Raw genomic sequence first — 22,450 nt, forward strand, 5'->3', positions numbered from 1 at the left:
ACGCGCTCAAAAATGAAGTAAATATGAATATCATGATATTTGTCAGCGTGCCACAGGATCTGACTCCAATTTGTCAGCATATTTGTTCTAGAACTAATATGTGGAAGCTTACCTTTAATTTGTTCGTTTGACACTTTTTCATGTCTCTTCTCTGGTGTTTCTAAAATAGATAAAAGTAAATGTTCTATGTTATGTTACAAATATTAGGTTACTGTATTTATAAATTATGATAGCTGTTAAAGGATTTTGATATGTAATATTTCATTTTTAGCAACTCACAGTACCTGGACTTGTAATCCCATACATAGAGAGAACTTGATTTAGACAGATGGAGCCAAATCCATAATAATATTTTAGGATTATTTTAAGCAACATTTCTGCAACAACTCCTATGTTGATATGCTTGCTATGCCCTCTATGACGAACCATGGTGAGAGGATAAAGCCGCAAGTGCTTTTTTCACTGCGCATGTGCAGTTTGAAAGCCACGCTTATGCAGTTCAGAATCGATTTGCACAGCTTGGACGAACTTCCAGGGGGCTGGGGACATAAGAGGACTGGGCACAGGGAATGGGAGGAACCCCGAGGACAACAAGCAGCATCTGGAGGGGGTAGTGTAGCCCACCATGGCCTTTATTTTGTATTTTTTTCCCTGCTGCAGGGGTACTTATTTAAAAAAAGAAAAAAAATCAGATAAAATCAGTGGATCATAATTACCGGGGATTACTTGTAATTATAGCCATGGATGTCCTTCAATGCCAGGAAAGCAGTAAAGTTGCAGTGAAAAAGCAACTACAAAAAGTGCATACTTAAGTATTTTAATGACATTAAAATTACATTTTTTTATGTTTGCAGCACCATGATAAATTAATAACACAAAGAGGGGTAATATTTCTGGACCCTTACCCGTAGTTTCATTGACCAGTGTTTTCTCAGCCTTTTTTACTGTTGTTTCTAAGAAAGACAAAAGACATAAAATGAAAGGAAAAATAATGTACATGTAACTCTTTATTATCTTTATTTATTAAACATGGATAGGTGATTAGATTTTTAAGCCCCCTATTTTAAATACAACAATAATCTGAATAAAAAATAAGTTCAACACTGAATTTTTGCCACTGGGTACCGGTACTTTGAGCCCAGGATATTTGGTTTCAAAGTTTTAACCATAATATCTAAATCCCCCACCTGACTTTTCCTGACCTGTAATGCCCAACCTAGTCTAAAGGTGTGTACAAAGTTTTCACCCATTGGGGATGTGACTAGATCTCTTGTATTTTCGCTGTCAGCTGTTAAGGGGTGAGAAGGGATGACAACATGGCACATGTGGGGCTTTCAGTGGGTGGTGTAATGAGGGGAACATTGTACTCAGACGAGATGATCCAGCACTCTGGCTCTTTCGGCAATGCATTGGAGCAGCTGTGCTTACACTCAATTCCCCAGAAACTACTGAAGTTCAAAGATCTGTGTTTCAGCCCAGGAACTAGCATTTAGCAATCTTGGTGTAGGTCTGCTTCCACTTTACTACATTTTTTTAAATTGAAAATGGTTAGATTTTAGCAATATAGTGTAGCCACATATAAAGTACAACTTTATTGCAAATTACCGTTTGTACGTTTTGCTGGCTTCTTTTCAAGATCTTTCACTGGTACAACTAGCCAAGAAAAAGAAATGTATAAACATGCATTAACTTTACGGTTTATTATTACATTTCTACCTAGTACTCTCTGAGGAGAGACATGTTAGACATGTTAGATTTTTTAAGTAATCCTTAGTTGTATTATCTAAGCCAGTAAGCAGCTATACAAGCCAAGACAGACAAGACAAATAACATTTATATTGTGCTTTTCTACTGGCAGACTTAAAGCGCTGAGCTGCAGCCATTAGGGCATGGTCAGTAGCTGTGTTAAGGAGTCTAGCCCAAAGTCTCCTACTGAATAGGTGCAGCTTACTGAACAGGAAGAGATTCAAACCCAGGTCTCCTGTGTCAGAGGCAGAGCCCTTATAACCAGTACATATCCAGCCACTGGTAGATCAAATAATAATGGGCAGCATGGTGGTTTAGTGGATAGCACTTTTAAAACACACAGATAAGTTAATTGACTTCTCACCTAAATTGGCCCTAGACTATGATGAACGCATGACTATGATAGGAATTGGTTTGTGAGTTCATCTGAGGGACAGATAACAGGGCTGGCCCTTCTATGAAGGGTCCTGAATCAGGATATTAAGGCAGCAACCTCTAGGGGGCAGCATTTGATGAACTGTATGTGGAAGTACAATCCTAATACAAAAGCACGCAGAGGGGGCTGACAGCTGAGGAGGAGGAGGAGCCAGAGACAAGTTAGCAGCAGCAGAAGAATCAGCCCACACATACAAACAATGTGCTGCTGAATGTCAACGACCCAGCTGAGATGTAGAGGAGACTAATGATCCTGCACTCTAGAAGGCTGAAGAGGAGATGGTATGAGCCTCAGCTGGGTGGGGGAGGAAGTGAAAGAAGAGATGCAGTGGTGTAGCTATAGGGGCTACAGAGACCCATGGACCAGAGGGACCCTGCTTTATCCATCTTATTAGCTTTGCATTGATGCTATGCTGATAACAATTACCTCTCTATGTGCATTGAACAGCAGTAGTCTTTAACAAACCAGTTCTTCACTCTAATAACATCTCACTGACAATGCAGCTTTCAATGGTAGGTTTTGAGGCTCTATATCAGGGGTGTCAAACTCAAATAGATGGAGGGCCGAAATGAAAAACTTAGACCAGGTCGAGGGCCAAAAGTCATATTTACCCCCCCCCCCCCCCCAGGTAGGTTTCTCCAATATAGATTAGCTAGGTAGGTTTCTCCAATACAGATTGGCTAGGTAGGTGCCTCCAATATAGATTAGCTAGCTAGGTGCCTTCAATGTAGATGAGCTAGGTAGGTGCCTCCAATAAAGATTAGCTAGGTAGGTTTCTCCAATATAGATTAGCTAGGTAGGTGCCTCCAATATAGATTAGCTAGGTAGGTTTCTCCAATATAGATTAGCTAGGTAGGTGCCTCCAATATAGATTAGCTAGGTAGGTGCCTCCAATATAGATTAGCTAGGTAGGTTTCTCCAATATAGATTAGCTAGGTAGGTGCCTCCAATATAGATGAGCTAGGTAGGTTTCTCCAATATAGATTAGCTAGGTAGGTTTCCCCAGTATAGATTAGCTAGGAAGGTGGCTCCAGTATAGATTAGATAGGCAGCTGTCCCCAGTATAGATTAGCTAGGTAGGTTTCCCCAGTATAGATTAAATAGGCAGCTGTCCCCAGTATAGATTAAATAGGCAGCTGCCCACAGGATAGATTCGATAGGCAGCTGTCCCCAGGATAGATTAGATAGGCAGATGTCCCCAGGATAGATTAGATAGGCAGCTGTCCCCCAGGATAGATTAGATAGGCAGCTGTCCCCAGGATAGATTAGATAGTCAGCTGTCCCCAGGATAGATTAGATAGTCAGCTGTCCCCAGGATATATTAGATAGTCAGCTGTCCCCAGGATAGATTAGAAAGACAGCTGTCCCCAGGATAGATTAGAAAGGCAGCTGTCCCCCAGGATAGATTACATAGACAGCTGTCCCCCAGGATAGATTAGATAGGCAGCTGTCCCCCAGGATAGATTAGATAGGCAGTTGTCCCCCAGGATAGATTAGATAGGCAGTTGTCCCCCAGGATAGATTAGCTAGGCAGCTGTCCCCCAGTATAGATTAGATTGGCAGCTGTCCCCCAGTATAGATTAGATAGGCAGCTGTCCCCAGTATAGATTAGATAGGCAGCTGTCCCCAGTATAGATTAGATAGGCAGCTGTTCCCAGTATAGATTAAATGGACAGCTGTCCTCAGGATAGATTAGATAGGCAGCTGTCCCAAGTATAGATTAAATAGGCAGCTGTCCACATGATAGATTAGATAGGCAGCTGTCCCCAGGATAGATTAGATAGGCAGCTGTCCCCTGGATAGATTAGATAGGCAGCTGTCCCCCAGTATAGATTAGATAGGCAGCTGTCCCCAGTATAGATTAGATAGGCACCTGCCCCCCAGTATAGATTAGATAGGCAGCTGCCCCCCAGTATAGATTAGATAGGCAGCTGTTCCCAGGGTAGATTAGATAGGCAGCTGTCCCCAAGTATAGATTAGATAGGCAGCTGTCCCCCAGTATAGATTAGATAGGCAGCTGTCCCCCAGTATAGATTAGATAGGCAGCTGTTCCCAGGATAGATTAGATAGGCAGCTGTCCCCCAGTATAGATTAGATAGGCAGCTGTCCCCCAGTATATATTAGATAGGCAGCTGTCCACAGGATAGATTAGATAGGCAGCTGTCCCCAGGATAGATTAGCTAGGTAGGTACCTCCAGCAGGTAGCCAGCCTGCTGCCCCTTTCTCCCTGGACCCCGCTCCATTACCTCCTGGAGTCGGCGGCCCGTCCTGCACAGAGTCCTCTCCCCTGATCTTCCTCGCATGCCTGGTACCATGACATGCAGCAGTGACGAGAAGACAGCAGAGCGACTCCTCCGGTAACATCACGTGTAAAGGAAGTACTTCCTGTTATGCGCCTACTAGGCCGGAGCCGCTCTGCTGTCTTCTCGTCACTGCTGCATGACATGGCGCCGGGCATGCAAAGAGGATCAGCGGAGCGGACTTCCATGCAGGACGGGCCGCAGACGCCAGGAGGTAGTGGAGTGGCGGCCAGGGAGTAAAAGACCCCTCCATTTGTTAGGCGGAGCAAGGGAGTGATAGAGCGTAATCACGCTCTATCACTCATAGAAGGAGGGAGGCAGTGCAAATTTACAATGGGAGGGGGCGGAGCCGGGAGCATGGCCACGGGCCAAAATCAATGTTAATTAAGAAAGCACTTGCGGGCCAAATTTTGCCAGAGTTTGACACATCTGCTCTATATCAAGCCTCTACCCATGATATCTGAGCCTCTGCCCATGAAGACAGTACATGGATGACCTGGAGGAGCTGAATGGTGAAGCTATTATTAAAATAGTGGCCTACTTAAAAAGAACCTGAAATTAGTAACATCATTCAGAATAAACACATGACATAGCTGCAAATGAATATTACTTACTAACCTCACCATCAGTTCCTCTCAGAGGCTCACCATTTTCTTCTTACAGTGATCCATTCCAGTTCTGCCAATATTTTTTCAGAACTGAAGTATACCAGTAGCTGTCAGTTACAACTGAATGTGCAAGGTAATGTCCATGTTTCAGTATGGCACCAGTGGGTGATATTACAGTTTGAAAATGTGCTGACCAGGAACCTGTTATGGGGTAATGGCCATTTTTTAAATGGAGGACGGAGAATTTCATTGATAACAGTGGACAAATGGGACACAGGAGAGGAGAAAGAGATTGATGAGTAGACTACACGGGAGGTAAGTATGACCTGTGTATGGTTATTTTGACTTTTTATTTTCAGCTCAGGTTCTCTTTAAGTGACTAGAGATAATTGCACCCTAAGTGTGTATGTACAGTGTGTGAGTGTGTCTGTGCAGTGTGGGAGTGTGTAAGTTTGCAAGTGTGTCTATGCAGTGTGTGGAAAAGGCTGTGCAGTGTGTGTCTCTGTCCAGTGTGTGAGTGTGTCTGTGCAATTTGTGTATGTGTCTCTGTGCAGTGCTTAAGTGGATTACTTAAATTGGGCACACTTGATAATTGGGTGCTGCCATAAATCACTGTGGAAATTGCGGCTATGGCAGGGCCAACAGGTGACTTTGTGCACCAAAGTTTGACCATAGTATAGCCAAATGCTGGCTACCATAGTCACCAGTAGTAGAGTGAACCCTCTGCCAGATTTCAACTGGGGGGGAGGGCTATCCTTACAACTTTTGCTTCAGGCCGCAGAAAGTCTAGAACCTGCCCTGACAGTTAGTGACATGACTATATGTACTCTGTAAGGCGCTGCTGAAGATGTCAGCACTATATAATAGTTATGTGAAATACATTTTTCAGATATAATTCAATAATATGCTACTTGTCATCTCTTTTATGATTTGTTTGTGAGGCCATTGATGGTTCACAAAGAATTGCAGTTGTTTTGAAAACTGTTTGGAAATAGCCACCATAAGAGCTTGATGGAAAGGGGAAGATCTCTTTCTTGGGTTCCCAAGAAGCACTTCATATCAGGAAAGTAATAAGACCCTGCCCCACTCCGAATTCAAACATCATGAACATATTGAGGTTAGGATAGTTCAAATGGCTAAATAATCACAATGGTTTCATGTAACAGTAACAAAAGGAAATAGTTCAGAATGATAAGAAAACATTTTTCCTACAGGTATTCATATACTCTGTACACTAGGTTGCTTGTAGTTACGAAGCCATTTGAACACTGAGAAACCAAACATTATAAACTGACATACACTTCCTCATCAATCTTATCAACTACAAAACTGCCTGTTCCAGAATCTGTATGCACTGTTATCAAGAGGATAATAATTTACAATAATTTTCAATACAGACTAAGGACTTTTGTATTTTTATGGTAGAAAGTGCCATATGAACTTTTAAAGTGAATGGGAACCCGTATTAAAAAAAAAAGTCAGATACTCACCTAAGGAGAGGGAGGCTCTGAGTCCCATAGAGCATCCCCTCTCCTCTCCCGGTCCCCGCTGTTGTTCTGGCTCCCCCATAGCGGTATTCGACCGTTTCAGTCAAATACCGCTGTCTCCCTGACGAAGGGAGGCTCCGGAAATGCTTCGGGAGCCCAAGTGCTCCCAAAGACGGGCCACTCTGCATTGTGCACGCGCGCGCCCTTTATGACTCACTCGCGTGTGCGCCGCCTGTCTTTGGGAGGACTCGGCTCCTGAAGACTTCCGAAGTCCTCTCGGCGGGGGATGTGAACGGAGGAGCCAGCGCAGCACCGGGAGCACCAGGAGAGGAGAGGGAAGGCTCATTAGGACCGAGCCTTCCCTCTCCTTAGGTGAGTATCTGACTTTATTTTTATTTAAATAAGGGTTCCCATTAACTTTAAACATACAGGTAACAGACAAGGGCCCATATGCAATTAACTTTTTCTCCTGAAAATTTTCCTAGATGATTTATTCACACCTTGTCATAAAATGCCAGTTAAGCAATCAGCAAGTTAGAAAATACTCAAAAGGATTTTGATATAACTTTTTCACCAACTTTTGGGTACCTTTTTTTAACATGCAATGACATTCTTAAAATACATTTTTACCTACTTTTTAGTCCTTTATTAATTTGTTAGTGCTTAAAAGTTATTTTTAGCTAAGATTAAATATTAACTCCTGGGAGAAAACTCTGGAGAAAAAGTTACGGTAATTGGATAAGGGCCATTGTGCTTTCAATTGCATATGGAGCTAGCAATCTATATCTCAGTGCTAGGCCGAAACTACGCATGAGCGTAATTACGCATCGTAATTCAATGCAAATTTACGCGTAAGCGCTACGCGTAACTTACGGTCTTACGCGTAAGTATTTACGCGTAAGCAGTAAAGTGGTATCGTAATTACGCTGTCTACCGTAATTGCTAGGTATGCGTAATTTTACGAAGACTTACGCGTAATTTTACGCGTAATTACGAACATAAAAACTTCCCTTTTCTAAGACTAGCCAATCAGTCAACATCCTAAGCAACCAATAGTATCTTCTCCCGCCCTTCAGTATATAAGCGTACGTTTTGACGCATATGAATGATGTGTACGCCATAGCTATCACATTGACGGCTATTGCGTACAGATCGTCCGTATGCGTAAAAAAGTACGTATTAACGGGTATTACGGCACTACGCATAACATCGTAGCGTAAGTGCCTACATTACGGTATCCTTACGCGTAACTGCGTAAATTAACGCATAATTACAGTGATGAACCGTAGATAATTTCCTACGCCGTAACCGTAATTGCGTAATGCGTAATAGCGTAAAATTACGCGTAATGATCCGTAAGCGTAGATTTTTCCATTACGACCAGCAATGCTATATCTATCTATAGCTAACTGTCACATGAGTGGTTGGGATCACAAAAAAATGCTTCTAAATTACATTCTTGTATCTTAACAATATTTAAAAGTTTTATTTACAGCTTTCTATTGCAAATTCATTCTAATAGTTACCTTTTGTTTGGTTTATATCTTGTTCTTGCTTTACTGGAGCTGCTGCTGCAAATAAAAAGAAAGGCCACATTGTATAGTGAAACTGATGCTTAATATAACTTTCAGACTTAAAGGGTACCTGAAGTAAGATGGATAAGGAGGCTGCCATATTGATTTCTTTTTAAGCAATGCGGTTACGTGGCTATCCTGCTGATCCTCTGCCTTAAATATTTTTAGCCATAGACCCTAAATAAGCATGCAACAGATCAAGTGCTTATGACATTTTTGTCAAATATAACAAGGTTAGCTACATTTGTTTCTGGTGTGATTCAGATACTACTGCTCTCCTAACCCAGCCCAGCTGCCTCATTAAACCTTCTCAAATGACAGTGCACATATATTATTTCAACCAAGTTTAAAGAGCTCAGGTCTGCTTAAAATCTGGAAGTGATGTATGCAGTGCATCACTGTTTTGATGGGAAAAGAGTAGAATGGCTCTGTAAGACCATTGTGAATGCTAATGGCTAGTGACCACCTTCCCACAGTAATTGCAAGTATCTAAATTACTGCAGCCAGATTTGCTTTGAACATCAAAAATGTTTTGTGAAAAATCATAAGTTTTGGCAGGATTTTGTTTTAACACAGAGGCCCATATTTAATTCACTTTTTCACCTTTTAAAACTTGTCAATAAAATGCTTTTTAAACTACCAGGAAGCAAAAAAATACTCAAAATAATTTTGATAGTACTTTATACCTACTTATTGATACTTTTTTCCATTGCAAAATGCTAAAAAGTTATTTTAAATCAAATATGACATTTTTTCTCCTAGGAGAAAACTCAGTTGAAAATGTGAATTGCATATGGCCCATTTTCACAACTTGTAAATAAAATGCCTTGTACACCACCAGCAGGTAAACAAATACTCAAAATAATTTGTAAATCACTTTTTCACCTACTTTGTGATACTTTTTCCATTGCAAAGTGCTAAACATTTGCAATGCAAATTCACCTTTTCTCCTCAGTTTTCTCTTAGGTGATATTTTTATACATTGTCAATAAAATATCCTTCAGGCCACCAGCAAGCAATAACTTTGAATCTACTTTGTCACCTATTTTTTGGTGTGTTTTTAATTGCAGAGTGCTGAAAAGTTATATTAAACAGAGGCCCATATGCAATTAACTTTTTTCTCCTGAGTTATCTCCTCTGAGATAATTTTCTCTTTAAATTAACTTTGCAGCATTTTATATTTAAAAAAGAACCCAAAAGTTGGTAAGAATAACCTGTCAACATTTTCTTGCTTGCGAGTGGATTAAAAGGCATTTTATGACAAGGTATGAAAATATCACCTAGGAGAAAGTGAATTGCATATGGGCAGGAAGATCAAAAAGCATCTTCTAGGAGCAATCTTAGGAGAAAAAAATGAATTGAATAAAGGCCAGAGAGTACATTAGTACACTACTTGGCCGTTATTCAATTTACTTTTTCTCCAAACCTTTCTTCTAGGAGATTATCTTCATCTTCTGTTCAAAATAACTTTTCAGCACAATTGAAAAGATACCAAAGAGTAGGTGAAATCCTAAAGTATTTTGAGTATTTTCTCTTGCTTTCGGGTGCCTTAAAGGGTATTTTATTCATAAGATATGGGATTCAAGTGGAGCAGGCACCACCAATGTAATAATAGCTTCTTTACAGATCACATGAATTAAAATCAGCAATACAATGACAGACTGCTGTTTCGAGCTTCCATGCTCTTTATCAAGTTGTCAAGACTGCAAGACTGCATTCATAAGGTATGAAAATATCACCTTGGAGAAAATTTAGGAAAGAAAGTGAATTGAATAAGGGCCAAGTGCCTGTTCCTAAAAGTGTCCATATGCAATGCATTTTTTTCTGAGTTTTCTTCTAGGTGATATATTCACAATTTTGTTAATAAAATGCATTTTATACCACCACTAAGCAATAACATGCTCAAAACAATATTGACAGCACTTTTTCATCCATGTTTTGGTATTTTTTCAATTGCAGAGTGCTGAAAAGTTGTTGAAAATGTAACTAGACAAGACAAATAACATTTATATCACACTTTTCTCCTGGCAGACTCAAAGCGCCAGAGCAGCAGCCACTAGGGCGCGCTCTATAGGCAGTAGCAGTGTTAGGGAGACTTGCCAAAGGTCTCCTACTGAATAGGTGCTGGCTTACTGAACAGGCAGAGCCGGGATCCGAACCCTGGTCTCCCATGTCGGAGGCAGAGCCCTTAACCATTACACCATCCAGCCACCACTACTTCAGAGAGATAAGTCAGGAGAAAAACTTGCAAAACATGGTCCCTGTGCCAATAAGCAATTCACCTTTTCTTCTACGTTTTGTACTTGGAAATAATTTTTAATCATCTCTGATAAAATAACTGAAAAATATTTAATGACCCTTATTCAATTCACTTTTTCTCCTTAAGTTTTCTCCTAGGAGATACGTTTTCATCTTCACTTTAACCACTTCAGCTTCAGTCGTTTTCACTTTATGCATCCGAGCAATGTTCACCTCCCATTCATTCGCCTATAACTTTATCACTACTTATCACAATGAACTGATCTATATCTTTTTTTTTCCACCACCAATTAGGCTTTCTTTGGGTGGTACATTTTGCTAAGAGCCACTTTACTGTAAATGCATTTTAACAGGAAGAATAAGAAAAAAACGGAAAAAAATCATTATTTCTCAGTTTTCAGCCATTATAGTTTTTAATTAATACATGCCTCCATAAAACTCACGTATTGTATTTGCCCATATGTCCCGGTTATGACACAGTTAAAATGATGTCCCTATAACAATGTATGGCGACAATATTTTATTTTGGAAATAAAGGTGCATTTTTTCCGTTTTGCATTCATCACTATTTACAAGTTTAAAATAAAAAAAAATATAGGAATATCTCATCTTTACATTGATATTTAAAAAGTTTAGACCCTTAGGTAAATATGTACATGTTTTTTTATTATTGTAATGTTTTTTGTTTTTTTATAATAAAAATTTTATTTGGGTATTTTTTAGGAGGGTGGGATGTAAACAGTACTTTTATAATGTAAATGTGTGTTGAGTTTTATTTTTTTAACTTTTAGTTGTAGTTTTACTTTTTGGCCACAAGATGGCGGCCATGAGTTTGTTTACATGACGTCACTCTAAGCATAACATACGCTTAGAGGGACGCATGGGGGATGCAACAGCCAGAAAAAGCGGAGCTTCTGAGAGAAGCTGTCGCTTTTTCTGCGGGGGAGAGGAATCAGTGATCGGGCACCATAGCCCGATTCACTGATTCGTGGGCTAACGATCCGCGGCCAGGAGCGTGCATGCACGTGCGTGATCGGCCATGGGAGCGCGCAGACGCGCACATGGCCTCCTGGGCGTAGCTAGTACGTCCAGGAGGCCAAAGTAGTTAAAATAACTTTTTAGCACTCTGCAACTAAAAAAGTACCAACAAGTAGGTGCAACAATAGTGTCAAAATGTGTGCTTCCAGGGCCCATGTGCTTAGCTTTTCTTTCCTAAATTTTTCCCTAGGAGATATTTTTTCTTCTTCTATTTAGAATAACTTTTCAGCAATTTACAATTAAAAAGCACCAAAAAGTTGTTGGAAAAGCACTATAAAAACTATTTTAAGTATTTTCTTGCTGACTTAAAGGCATTTAATTGAAAAGTTTGAAAATATCACTTAGGAGAAAATTTTAACTTGGGCCCAAATGCAATGGGCCCAAATGCAATTCACTTTTTCACCTGACTTTTCTCCTAGGAGATCATTTTAAATCTTCAATTTAGAATAAGTTTTCAGCAATTTGCAAAGGAAAAAGTACCCCAAATTAGGAGAAAAATTACTATCAAAATTATTTTAAGTATTTGTTTGTTTGCTGGGTGTTTAAAACGCATTTTATTGACAAGTTTGAAAATATCACCTAGGAGAAAACTCAGGAGAAAAGGTAATTGCATATGGCCCTATGTGGCTTAAAATGCATTTTACTAACAAGGTTCTAAATTTTCACCTAGGAGAAAAAGAAAACTAAGGAGAAAAAATGAATTGAATAGGGGCCCTAATGTCTTATTTTAACATTAAATGGGCCTGATACTATTCAAGGTGATAAGTAGCTTGCAGATGCGAGCTACTTATCACCTTGCCATCGCACGAGGATTACCGCCAAATCCTATTGCTAGTTTCACTCGTGCAATGGCCAATCATTAGGGAGCATTACTCAGGCAAAAGCCTGAGCGATGCTCCCTTGTCACGGACTCATGGGAGATGGGGAGCGAGGTTTTACCCTGTGGTGCTGTCCATCAGCACCATGGCCTTGCTCCCCACACATGCGCACACCTGCCGAACATCCGCCACAATATTCCCCCGCTGCATCTGGGGGTCTCCTTTAACCACTTTACCCCCGCGCGTACGGATTTCTCCGCCCCTTTTTCCATCCTTTCACCCCTAGGGACGGAGAAATCCGTACTCTGCGCACTCCCGCCGCTGTCCGCGCTCCCGCTCGTAAACACGCCGCCCGCCGCTAGTAAACACGCCGCCGCCCGCTCGCCCAGAGATCAACGAACGGGAAAATCCATTCCCGTACGTTGATCTCAGCCCCGCAATGATCTGCTGCCGCTCGGCTGAGCAGCGCGATCATTGTGAAATAATAACAAAGTCCCAGCCTCTTTCTACTTCCTGCAAGCGTCCGGAAGGACGCTTGCAGGTCGCATGAAACAAATTGGTAATGTTGCCATCTTGTGGCCAAATAGTAAAACTACAACCTAACCATTTTTTACACACAAATAAACTTGTTTTACACAAAAAATTAACTCCTTACCTCCCACACTCCCCAATTTTTTTTTTTTTTTTGTAATTAAAAAAAAAATAAAAAATTTACAATTCAAAAAAAATACATAAATAGTTACCTTAGGGACTGAACTTTTTAAATATTTATGTCAAGAGGGTATAACACTGTTACTTTATAAACTATGGGCTTGTAATTAGGGATGGACGCAAAACTGAAAAAAATGCACCTTTATTTCCAACTAAAATATTGGCGGCAAACATTGTGATAGGGACATAATTTAAACGGTTTTATAACCGGGATAAATAGGCATATACATTTAATGGGTTTTAATTACAGTAGCATGCATTATTTAAAAACTATAAAGGCCGAAAACTGAAAAATAATAAATTTTTTCCCCCATTTTTTCCTATTTTCCCATTAAAACACATTTAGAATAAAATTATTCTTGGCATAATGTCGCACCTAAAGAAAGCCTAATTGGTGGCGAAAAAAACAAGATATAGTTCATTTCATTGCGATAAGTAATGATAAAATTATAGACGAATGAATGGAAGGAGCGCTGAAAGGTGAAAATTGCTCTGGTGGTCAGGGGGTAAAACCCCTCAGTTGGGAAGTGGTTAATAAGGAGACCCCCAGAGCTCCCTGCCGGCTGCCGCTAGTCTGTGTAACGCCTCACGTGGCTGCAAAGATAGTTGAAAGCAATTTCCCTACCGCCGCTTAACACCCGCCGGCCGCTGAATCTCGCCGCAAGTTCCGACGTTTAATTACAGTGTATGAATCACTGTAATTACTCTATAGCAGAGGTCCGGCAAAGCATCTTTGAATCAGCCGCTGGGGCTCCCCATTGGTTCACAGCCTGCTTTTTGCAGGTCTAAGCTAATGCTTATGTCGAGGCATGCAAAGTGTAATAGGATAGGGTGTAATGAACTTGCTGGACGATAATATTGCCCAAGCGAGTTTTTTTAACACCCTGCCTAGGGCTAAATGCAATTGGATCAGGCGACTTTATTGTCGCCTGATTATCGGACTCACCAGCGTTTAACGCTGGCGAGTCTGACATTTGCATCAGGCCCAATACCTGGTTCGGAATGCTTTTCATATAATAACAAAGTAGCAGCAAGAGAACAGATTGGTTAATAGCTAATTTGCCGTGTAAACTAAGTACTGCTTCTTCCTTGGGTCAAATGGCCACAGAGATAAAATCAGTAATCCATTTGCTCTGCAGTTTTGATCTGGGTCCTTTTTTAAGACATTTAAGGCAAATGTAACAAAATGATTCCAACCACTTAACAACCGCCTAACGCCGATAGGCGTCGGCAGGTCGAAGTGGTGTTTCCATGGAAAATCCGTTCCATGCCAGTCGACGGAGGGTGTCTCCGTGAACATGAAATGTAAACACACGAGGAAGAAATCCCCTGTGTTTACATCCTGGCCTCTGACCGGGGATCGCCGGCATGATGGATGGATGGATCGCCGTCCTGTGCCGCCCATAGTGAGAGGGAGAGGGAGGGAAGGAGAGGGAGGAATATCGCTGCGGAGGGGGGCTTTGAAGAGCCCTCTCCCACTCGGCCACACAGAGTGGTGGCGATCAGACCCCCCCAGCAGGACATCTCCCTAGTGGGGAGAAAAGGGGAAGTCTGATCGCCCTGCCACAATTTTGATCTGTGCTGTGGGCTGGAGAGCCAAAACAGCCCTGGTCCTTAAGTGGTTAAATTAAGCTATATTTAAAAGTAATAATGTAATTTGATGGTTTTGAGGTAAGTAATGCCTGATTGACATTTTGTTTAGTGTATGTTTAGTATTCATATGTTCAATCTTACATTTTATTTTCTCCTTTATTTCTTTTGCAAGTTTCTCCGCCGGTGCTTCTAAAAGATACAATATTAAATATGTTTGTTACACATTACATATATTGACAGTAAATCTATAGTCATCTATTTACTGTAAGTTGAACTCCCCACAATTATAGGTAGATACAACCAAGTTGTGTGAGTTTATAACAAAAAGTATATTTTTAATGTTTTTGGTATCTTAAAGAGGAACTGCAACTCCATATAGTAGAATGCAGTACATTATTCAGGATACCCACTTTTACGTTAAATATTCTGGTTTCAGCACTGGAAACACTATGTATAGCTATACTGTATATTGCTGTATACTCTTCCCCCACCCCTCAGAGCATTCTGGGAGACCAGATATATTTTTATACTGGCTTTAGAGCTCTAGGTAAATGAACACTGTGCAGAGATCACTTGCCAGTACTAAAGATGTCACCAACAGTGAAACATTTCATAGAGTAAATCCGGGAGAGGAAACATTTTACAATGGGCAAACACTGACTAAATAATGTATACATTTATATTGTTATTTTGGTTACAGTTACTCTTTAAATATGTATCTTGCTGGTATTAAATGAAATATGTATCAGCTGGTATTAAATGAAAGTATCTTAATCAATCTTCTATTATCCTCTGAACAGCTAGTCACAATTGTGTGTTTGAGGAGTAAATTGGTGCTTGAATTACACTGTTACTATTTTTACAGCAGGATAGCCCATAAGCATGAATATTCATCTATCCGCGTTTACCAGAAAGCCTAGAAGGCAAGTTAAAGTGGAATATAACTCGCAAGTTAAAGAGGAACTCCAGTGAAAATAATGTAATAAAAAAAGTGCTTCATTTTTACAATAATTATGTATAAATGATTTAGTCAGTGTTTGCTCATTGTAAAATCTTTCCTCTCCCTGATTCACATTCTGACTTGTATTACATGGTGACATTGTTACTGTGGGCAGATTATGGAGCTGTTTCTAGCTGGTCTGGCTTTAACAGACAGCTATTTCCTGTCTGAACATTGTTACATTGTGACAGTTTGCCCAGAGTACCGTACGGTACCAGAGCCTCTTGTGGGAGGGGTTTCAGCACAAAATCAGTCATACAGCGCCCCCTGATGGTCTGTTTGTGAAAATCATTATATTTCTCATGTAAAAGTGGGTATCAGCTACTGATTGGGATAAAGTTCAATTCTTGGTCGGAGTTTCTCTTTAAGGCATTTTTTGTAATTGTGTTATCAGACTGTTCTGTGTAGAGTCATCTGAGCCAATGGACTGACTTAAATCGAGTTACATTATTTTTTTTTTCATTTAAAACTTTTCCCATCTACAATATTTTATCTGTTCAGCACTTTGCTTGAAAATTAGCATCTCCAAAGAAGATATAAAAATGTAACATGAGTATCTGCAACACCCACATTTCTCCACAAATCCTTGGATTTCCATTGCTGGTTACATCATTTACAGAACAGATTGTGAAAGATAGACTTTTTGAGATAAAAAAGAGGGACACCTTAAAGAGAAACTCCAACCTAGAATTGAACTTTATCCCAATCAGTAGCTGATACCCCCTTTTACATGAGAAATATAATGGTTTTCACAAACAGACCATCAGGGAGCGCTGTATGACTGATTTTGTGCTGAAACCCCTCCCTCAAGAAGCTCTGAGTACCGAACTGCCACAATGTAACAATGTTCACAGACAGGAAATAGCTGTTTACAGCTGTCTCTAACAGCCAAAACAGCTAGGAGCAGCTACATAACCTGCCCACAGTAAAAATGTCACCATGTAATAAATGTCAGAATATAAATCGGGGAGAGGAAAGATTTTACAATGAGCAAACACTGACTAAATCATTTATACATAATTATGGTAAAAAATGAAGCACTTTTTTTACTACATTATTTTCACTGGAGTTCCTCTTTAAAGACACATCTGTGTCGCACCTCTAATCATTCACCTCCCACACTCCTAGTCATGTACAACAAAAAATAATAAACAAAAGATGAAGTTTTATCATTAAAACCACAATGGTCCATTCTGTCATCAATTTTTTATTTTATATTAACCAATGAAAATAAATAAATCAATGTGAAGGATGGGAATAAATCAATTAAACACAGTTACAGCAGGAACATGCAGATATTTACATAGATAGTTACATAGGTCCTGAATGTGGGAAAAATCATGAAGAAAGAGAGATAGAGAGGTTTGGACTCCAAAAAGGACTGTCTCTCTCTGAAAAAAGGGATAGCTGGGAGCTATGTATTAAAGGTCGACTTACTTTCTGTTAGTTCTTTTACAGGTGTTTTTGCTGGCGTTTCTAACAAAGAACAAAAAGACTTATAGTTAATTTTCTCTTTTATTCCACAACTTTCCCTAAAGAGGATCTCCAAGTTTTTGATTTTTTTTTTCCAATGCTTAGCTGTCCCACCCTTTGTAACATAACTAAATGTAAATTGGTGAGTTTGATGTCTAAAAAAGTTGCACATTACTTTATTTTGCTTGTGCAGCCTGTGTTCGTATTACAGTACACCAGACTAGAATTCTTCTCTTTTCCTCCCTCCCTGCTGCTTGCGATGGGGCACCTCAGGATATGTCACTTTTACTTAATGGAGCCCCATGAGAAGGGGCATGTTCTAGAATAGCATCTTTCTAAACAGGGAAAGAGTCTTACTTGTTGCCTCAAACATTTCCTGAATCACGGGCAAAATGGTGGCATAGTGGATAGCACTCTTGCTTTGCAGTGCTGGATGCCTGATGACTTATGGCAGCTGATTTGCAGTGAGTTGTGGGGCTCTGTAGTTCTCTGCATGTAATACTGACATGGTCAGCTAAGCAGGATGTAAATGCCATTGCCAGATTATACAAAGGTAAATATTTGAATGTATTTTTATTGGGCTTAGTTAATTTGGTAATAAATATTCTATATGTCAGAACACCCAAGCGTAAATAAGTGCCAAGCTGAAGTCCCTAAATACACATGCTGAACTCAGTCAAGCTAAACTAGTGACCATCTTAAGGAGAGGCAGAAGAAAAGACAGACAAATACACAGGCAGACTAGCAATTCCCATATGTATATATCATAGAAAATGTCTTACTCTAATATTTTAATGATTCTATTCTTACCTTTCTTTGTTTCTGCAGGTTCCCTTGGTGTTTCTAAAATGAGGAATTATGAGAAAATGATAAAACTTACATTTTCATAATTGCTTCAGAGCAAAGGATTGGACAAGGTTCCTTTGTGTAGAAGAGTTCTAAAACAGTGACTTGCTATACCCTATAAGCCACTACATCAGACAAGAAGCATGTTGATCTACTAAATGTATTTCAACCCAGAACCTCTATACTCATTTTGGTCAACTAGATTCAGAGAAAGAAAATTGAGCAAGTTCTGCAAGCTGAGTTATTTTTTTAGACCTTATGATACAAAATGTATCATAAAAATACCCATATCATAAAGAGGCTACCATTGTCAACTTTCCTTTAAAACAGAAGAGTTTTGGTGGTGTTTTCTATAATATATGTCCTGAGTTCCCCAACCCTGTCCTCAAGGCCCACCAACAGTACATGTTTTGCGGGAAACCACACACAATCACAGGTGAGGTAATTAGTGTCTCAGCAGAGCTGATTAACTACCTCTGGGGATTTCCAAAAAAAACATGCAGTGTTGGTGGGCCTTGAGGACAGGGTTGGGGAACACTGTTCTATATAACTCACAAATAACAACTGTAGATAAGGGTTTTGACTTTCTTCTTCCTTTTTCCAGGTGATGAAGAAAATTCAAGGTGTATGCAAAACTATGTCAATCAAAAAAATAGAATCAGAGACACTAATACTAGGCAGTGGTTGTATTAATAAATCAGCTGCTGGATAATTTATTGGTGGCTTTTATTTTCTAGTCCTGACTTCTGGTTTTATGTAAGATTAGCGGGCAGGGCTTCATAGAGCAGTAGTGTCTTGATCAATGAGGGATACTATCTTTAAATGAATGCCCTGACCTTAAAGTGAAATGTACCTTTTCTTAACAGGCCCCTCAGTTCAGTTCTATAGGATTATTTCAAGCTTGTTACCTTGGTTGATACCAAGATTGTCTCTGTTGGTTTAACTAAATGAAAGTTAAAGTCCAAAAAAGTGTGATAGCCTAAAAGGGAAGGTCCAGGAAAATTAAAAAAAAACAAAAATCTACTTACCTGGGCCTTCCTCCAGCCCCTGGCAACCGTCCTGTGCCCTCGGCGCAGCTCTGCTCCCCGCTGGTGGCCCAGGATCCCCTCCGGTAAAAAATATCTCCTGCTCTTCAGCTTATGGCTCACAGAGTCACACTGATGTAATCCGGACTGTACTGCGCAGGTGCAGTAGTTTTGCACCAGTGCAGTACAGTCCGGATGACGTCAGTGCGATTCCGTGAGCTGCACGCTAAAGCGCAAGTAGATGTCGACCTGGCGAGGTTGGTATCTGCACCTGAGGGGACCGGGAGCACCGGAGCTGCGGCGACGGCACAAGTCGGCTGCCAGGGGCTGGAGGAAGCCCCAGGTAAGTAGAATTTTGCTTTTTAATCTTCCTGGACCTTTCCTTTAAAGAGACTCCGTAACAAAAATTTCATCATGTTTTCTACCATTCTACAAATTCCAAAACCTATCCTAATGTGCTCTGGCTTACTACAGCACTTTCTACTATCACCATCTCTGTAATACATCAGCTTATCTTTCCCCTGTCGGACTTGTCACCCTGTATCTGGAAGGCTGCCAAGTTCTTCAGTGTTGTGGTTCTGTGATGCATCTCCTCCCTCCAGGCCCCTCTATGCACACTGCCTGTGTGTTATTTAAATTAGGGCAGCTTCTCTCTGCTCTATTATCTTTTACAAGCTGGATAAATCATCCTCTGAGCTGGCTGGGCTTTCACATACTGAGGAATAACAGACGGGTAGAGCTGTCTGCACTCTGCAGGAAGAAACAGCCTGTCACTATTCAGTGGGTGATAGCTGCAGGGGGGAAGAAACACACAAATGATCTCTTGAGATTCAAAAGGAAGGCTGTATACAGCCTGCTTTTGTATGGATGTATTTTCTATGTGTGGACATACTGTACATCAACCTACTTCCTGTTTTGGTGGCCATTTTGTTTGTTTATAAACAAACTTTTAAAAACTGTTTTTAACCACTTTTAATGTGGCGGGGAGCGGCGAAATTGTGACAGAGGGGAATAGGAGATGTCCCCTAATGCACTGGTATGTTTACTTTTGTGCGATTTTATCAATACAGATTCTCTTTAAGTAAAAAGTGTTGTTTTTTTTAATAAATCAGTACAAAATCACAGCAATGAGATGCCACCACAAGAAAGCTTAATTTGTGAGACAAAAAGGAAGTGAAATTCATTTGGGTGCTAAGTTGTATGACCGAGCAGGGAACTGTTAAAGCTGCGCAGTGCTGAATTGAAAAAATCGCCTGGTCACTAGGGGGTGTAAGCCTGTGGTCCTCAAGAGGTTAAAGAATGGATCCTTAATTATTAGGTCAGTGTCAGCTCTGCGCTTGTGGCTACTGATGCAGTGAGATTAATGTAAATTGCAGCTATAACGGGTAAAAAAAAAGCTGGGCCTGCAACTAAAAAAAGCTTGTGGCAGCGCTTTGCATAGCGGGTGACCCGGGCCAGGCCCCATTATTTTATCAGGGGCCCATTTACATTAATCTTTATGGTGGCACCCTTTATACAAGGGTGAGTCTTGCACCCTTTTTACTTGATTTAAAAAAAAATACTCAATACTGAGAAGAGCTTATACTGGTGGCAGTGAAGTGGTTCAGTAAAGTTTTGCTTTAGGGTGTGATATTACAGATACCTTTTTTAGGTTCTGTTGGTTCTTTAACCTTCTTGTCTGGCGTTTCTGCAACATAAATGAACAGTAACAGACAATTTTTTTTTCTATTTTAGTATCCAAAGTATATCTTTAATTTGCTGTTTTATACAATACATTTTCAAAGTAAAAACTTGGGTTGACCATAACTAGGTAAGTAGACATTTCCCTGAGAATAACGGGGAAGACAATTGGTAGTCCATGAAAATGCAGAGGGTTCCTGCATGTATTTTCCTCCAAAGATTGGGGCATTATTATTTATGTTACACTGTATATAGCTTTTCTGTCCTTAAGATAGGTTCTAAACAGCCAGATCCTTATTGGATGTCACATCAGTAATTAAAATTGGAACAAGATTGGACCACAATTTTTAACAATCTGACTGGCAGCACCATAAAGTATAACTTCTGTAATCGTGCTATCCTTCTTTGGTGAAGCAGATCCTTTTTGATCTTTTTTGTCTCTGCTCTGCAAATACCAAAGCAGAAGTATTGCAAATGGTCTCTTTCACATTTTGAGGAGCAATATGTGAGAGTGTTTCTTGTTCAGCAAATTAATTTGGTGGTCAATTTTTTTATGTAGCTGAAGATCACCACCAGGGAATATCCACCAAGTGAGAAATTCATTATTTCTTCTTACTCAGTAAAATGGTATGATGCATTTTGTAGGGAACTTTCAAAATATTAGTAGAGATTAGAAATGAGATGCAATTCATTCTAATTAATTCGTGTATACATATTTTTGAATTATTTGATCTTATCTCTAAACATGAGTCAACTGCAAACACCAACAACAGTCTGAGCTTCAAAAATGCTGTGATTACCTTCCTTAGCTTCTGGAGACAGCTGTTCATGGTGTTTTATGGGGGCCTCTAGAACATGAAAACAAGTAAAAACATAACGCACTTTTTAGGACAAATCTAAATCGAAGTTATAGTCTTTAAATAGAAGAAATGCAAACAGAAAAAAATGTCTTTCATTTGTTTATTACCAGAAGCTTAGTAGCAAGTTATATGTATGGCATAAACAGTTAACCCTTTCCATTCCTTTTTCCCGAACACCCACACTCCCCCAGCACCTACTTTTTTCCAGGGTGGTGGTGGGAGGTGGGTAATCAGGAAAATGATCAGCGATGGCTGTCCAAAGGCTCTGTACCTCTTCGCATTAGAGCAAAGAAGTGACTTGGCATCAGTAGCGAGGGCGGGGCAAGCACCATCTCGTAGTTCTGCCCTCTTGTGCAAGTGCCATCAAAATGTCATTATTACATGGTGGTCTGTGCAGCTAGAGAGGATTAAAGTGTTGGACTTTGTTCAAAACATAGGGAGATTTTGTTCTGGACCAGATCCAGCAGTGGTGCCCCTATGATTGGCCATTGATGCAACGGAGTGACGGGGGAGATGTCCAGTGGAGCGGTGGTGGGCACCCGTGATAAAAGTGTCAGACACAGGCTGTCACCTTAATCAGAAGACAATAATACTGTGCTGGATTTTATTGACAACAATGCCATCTAGTGGCCACATTTTCCTACTTCGGATTATTTCTGCCATTGGAGCTATAGGGTAAAAGGCCAATGTTGCAATATATGTTACAAACTTATTGTGATGCCAGTGCCATATTTTCTCTGTGGAATTAAAATAGACACACAAAGATCTGATATTTCACTGTTACATTTACTAAACTCAGAATAGCTATTGTTAAGCTTAGCCTCTGTTACCTCAGAGTTCTATATAGGAATATGTTAAGATATTAACATAACAACTCCATATACATGTGAATTTCAACTATAATTTACAAATTCTTTCAAATTTCTCTTGTCGTGTCATGTACATGTTGAAATAATATTGCTTGAGGCAGTTTTTTTTTGTTTTTTTTTTTTAACA

The 22,450-nt window shown here is 40.0% G+C and overlaps 1 protein-coding gene across 50 annotated transcripts in view; it reads right to left on the reverse strand.

Annotated features, from left to right (window-relative positions):
* Positions 1-22,450, reverse strand: part of LOC137503854 (titin homolog) — a 1,065,379-nt gene that overhangs the window by 81,974 nt on the left and 960,955 nt on the right. For 49 of the 50 annotated variants that reach the window (XM_068231415.1, XM_068231409.1, XM_068231432.1 and 46 more), the window contains 9 exons: positions 21,395-21,442; positions 20,557-20,601; positions 17,854-17,886; positions 17,008-17,046; positions 14,712-14,759; positions 8,104-8,148; positions 1,606-1,653; positions 906-953; positions 113-160 (listed from right to left, as the gene is read on the reverse strand). In XM_068231415.1, coding sequence (XP_068087516.1) covers positions 113-160; positions 906-953; positions 1,606-1,653; positions 8,104-8,148; positions 14,712-14,759; positions 17,008-17,046; positions 17,854-17,886; positions 20,557-20,601; positions 21,395-21,442 — 402 coding nt within the window. The remainder of the gene's footprint in view (positions 1-112; positions 161-905; positions 954-1,605; positions 1,654-8,103; positions 8,149-14,711; positions 14,760-17,007; positions 17,047-17,853; positions 17,887-20,556; positions 20,602-21,394; positions 21,443-22,450) is intronic. The other variant, XM_068231426.1, reaches the window with a different exon arrangement.

Source organism: Hyperolius riggenbachi, chromosome 4, assembly GCF_040937935.1.
Source record: "Hyperolius riggenbachi isolate aHypRig1 chromosome 4, aHypRig1.pri, whole genome shotgun sequence".
Classification (NCBI taxonomy): domain Eukaryota; kingdom Metazoa; phylum Chordata; class Amphibia; order Anura; family Hyperoliidae; genus Hyperolius; species Hyperolius riggenbachi.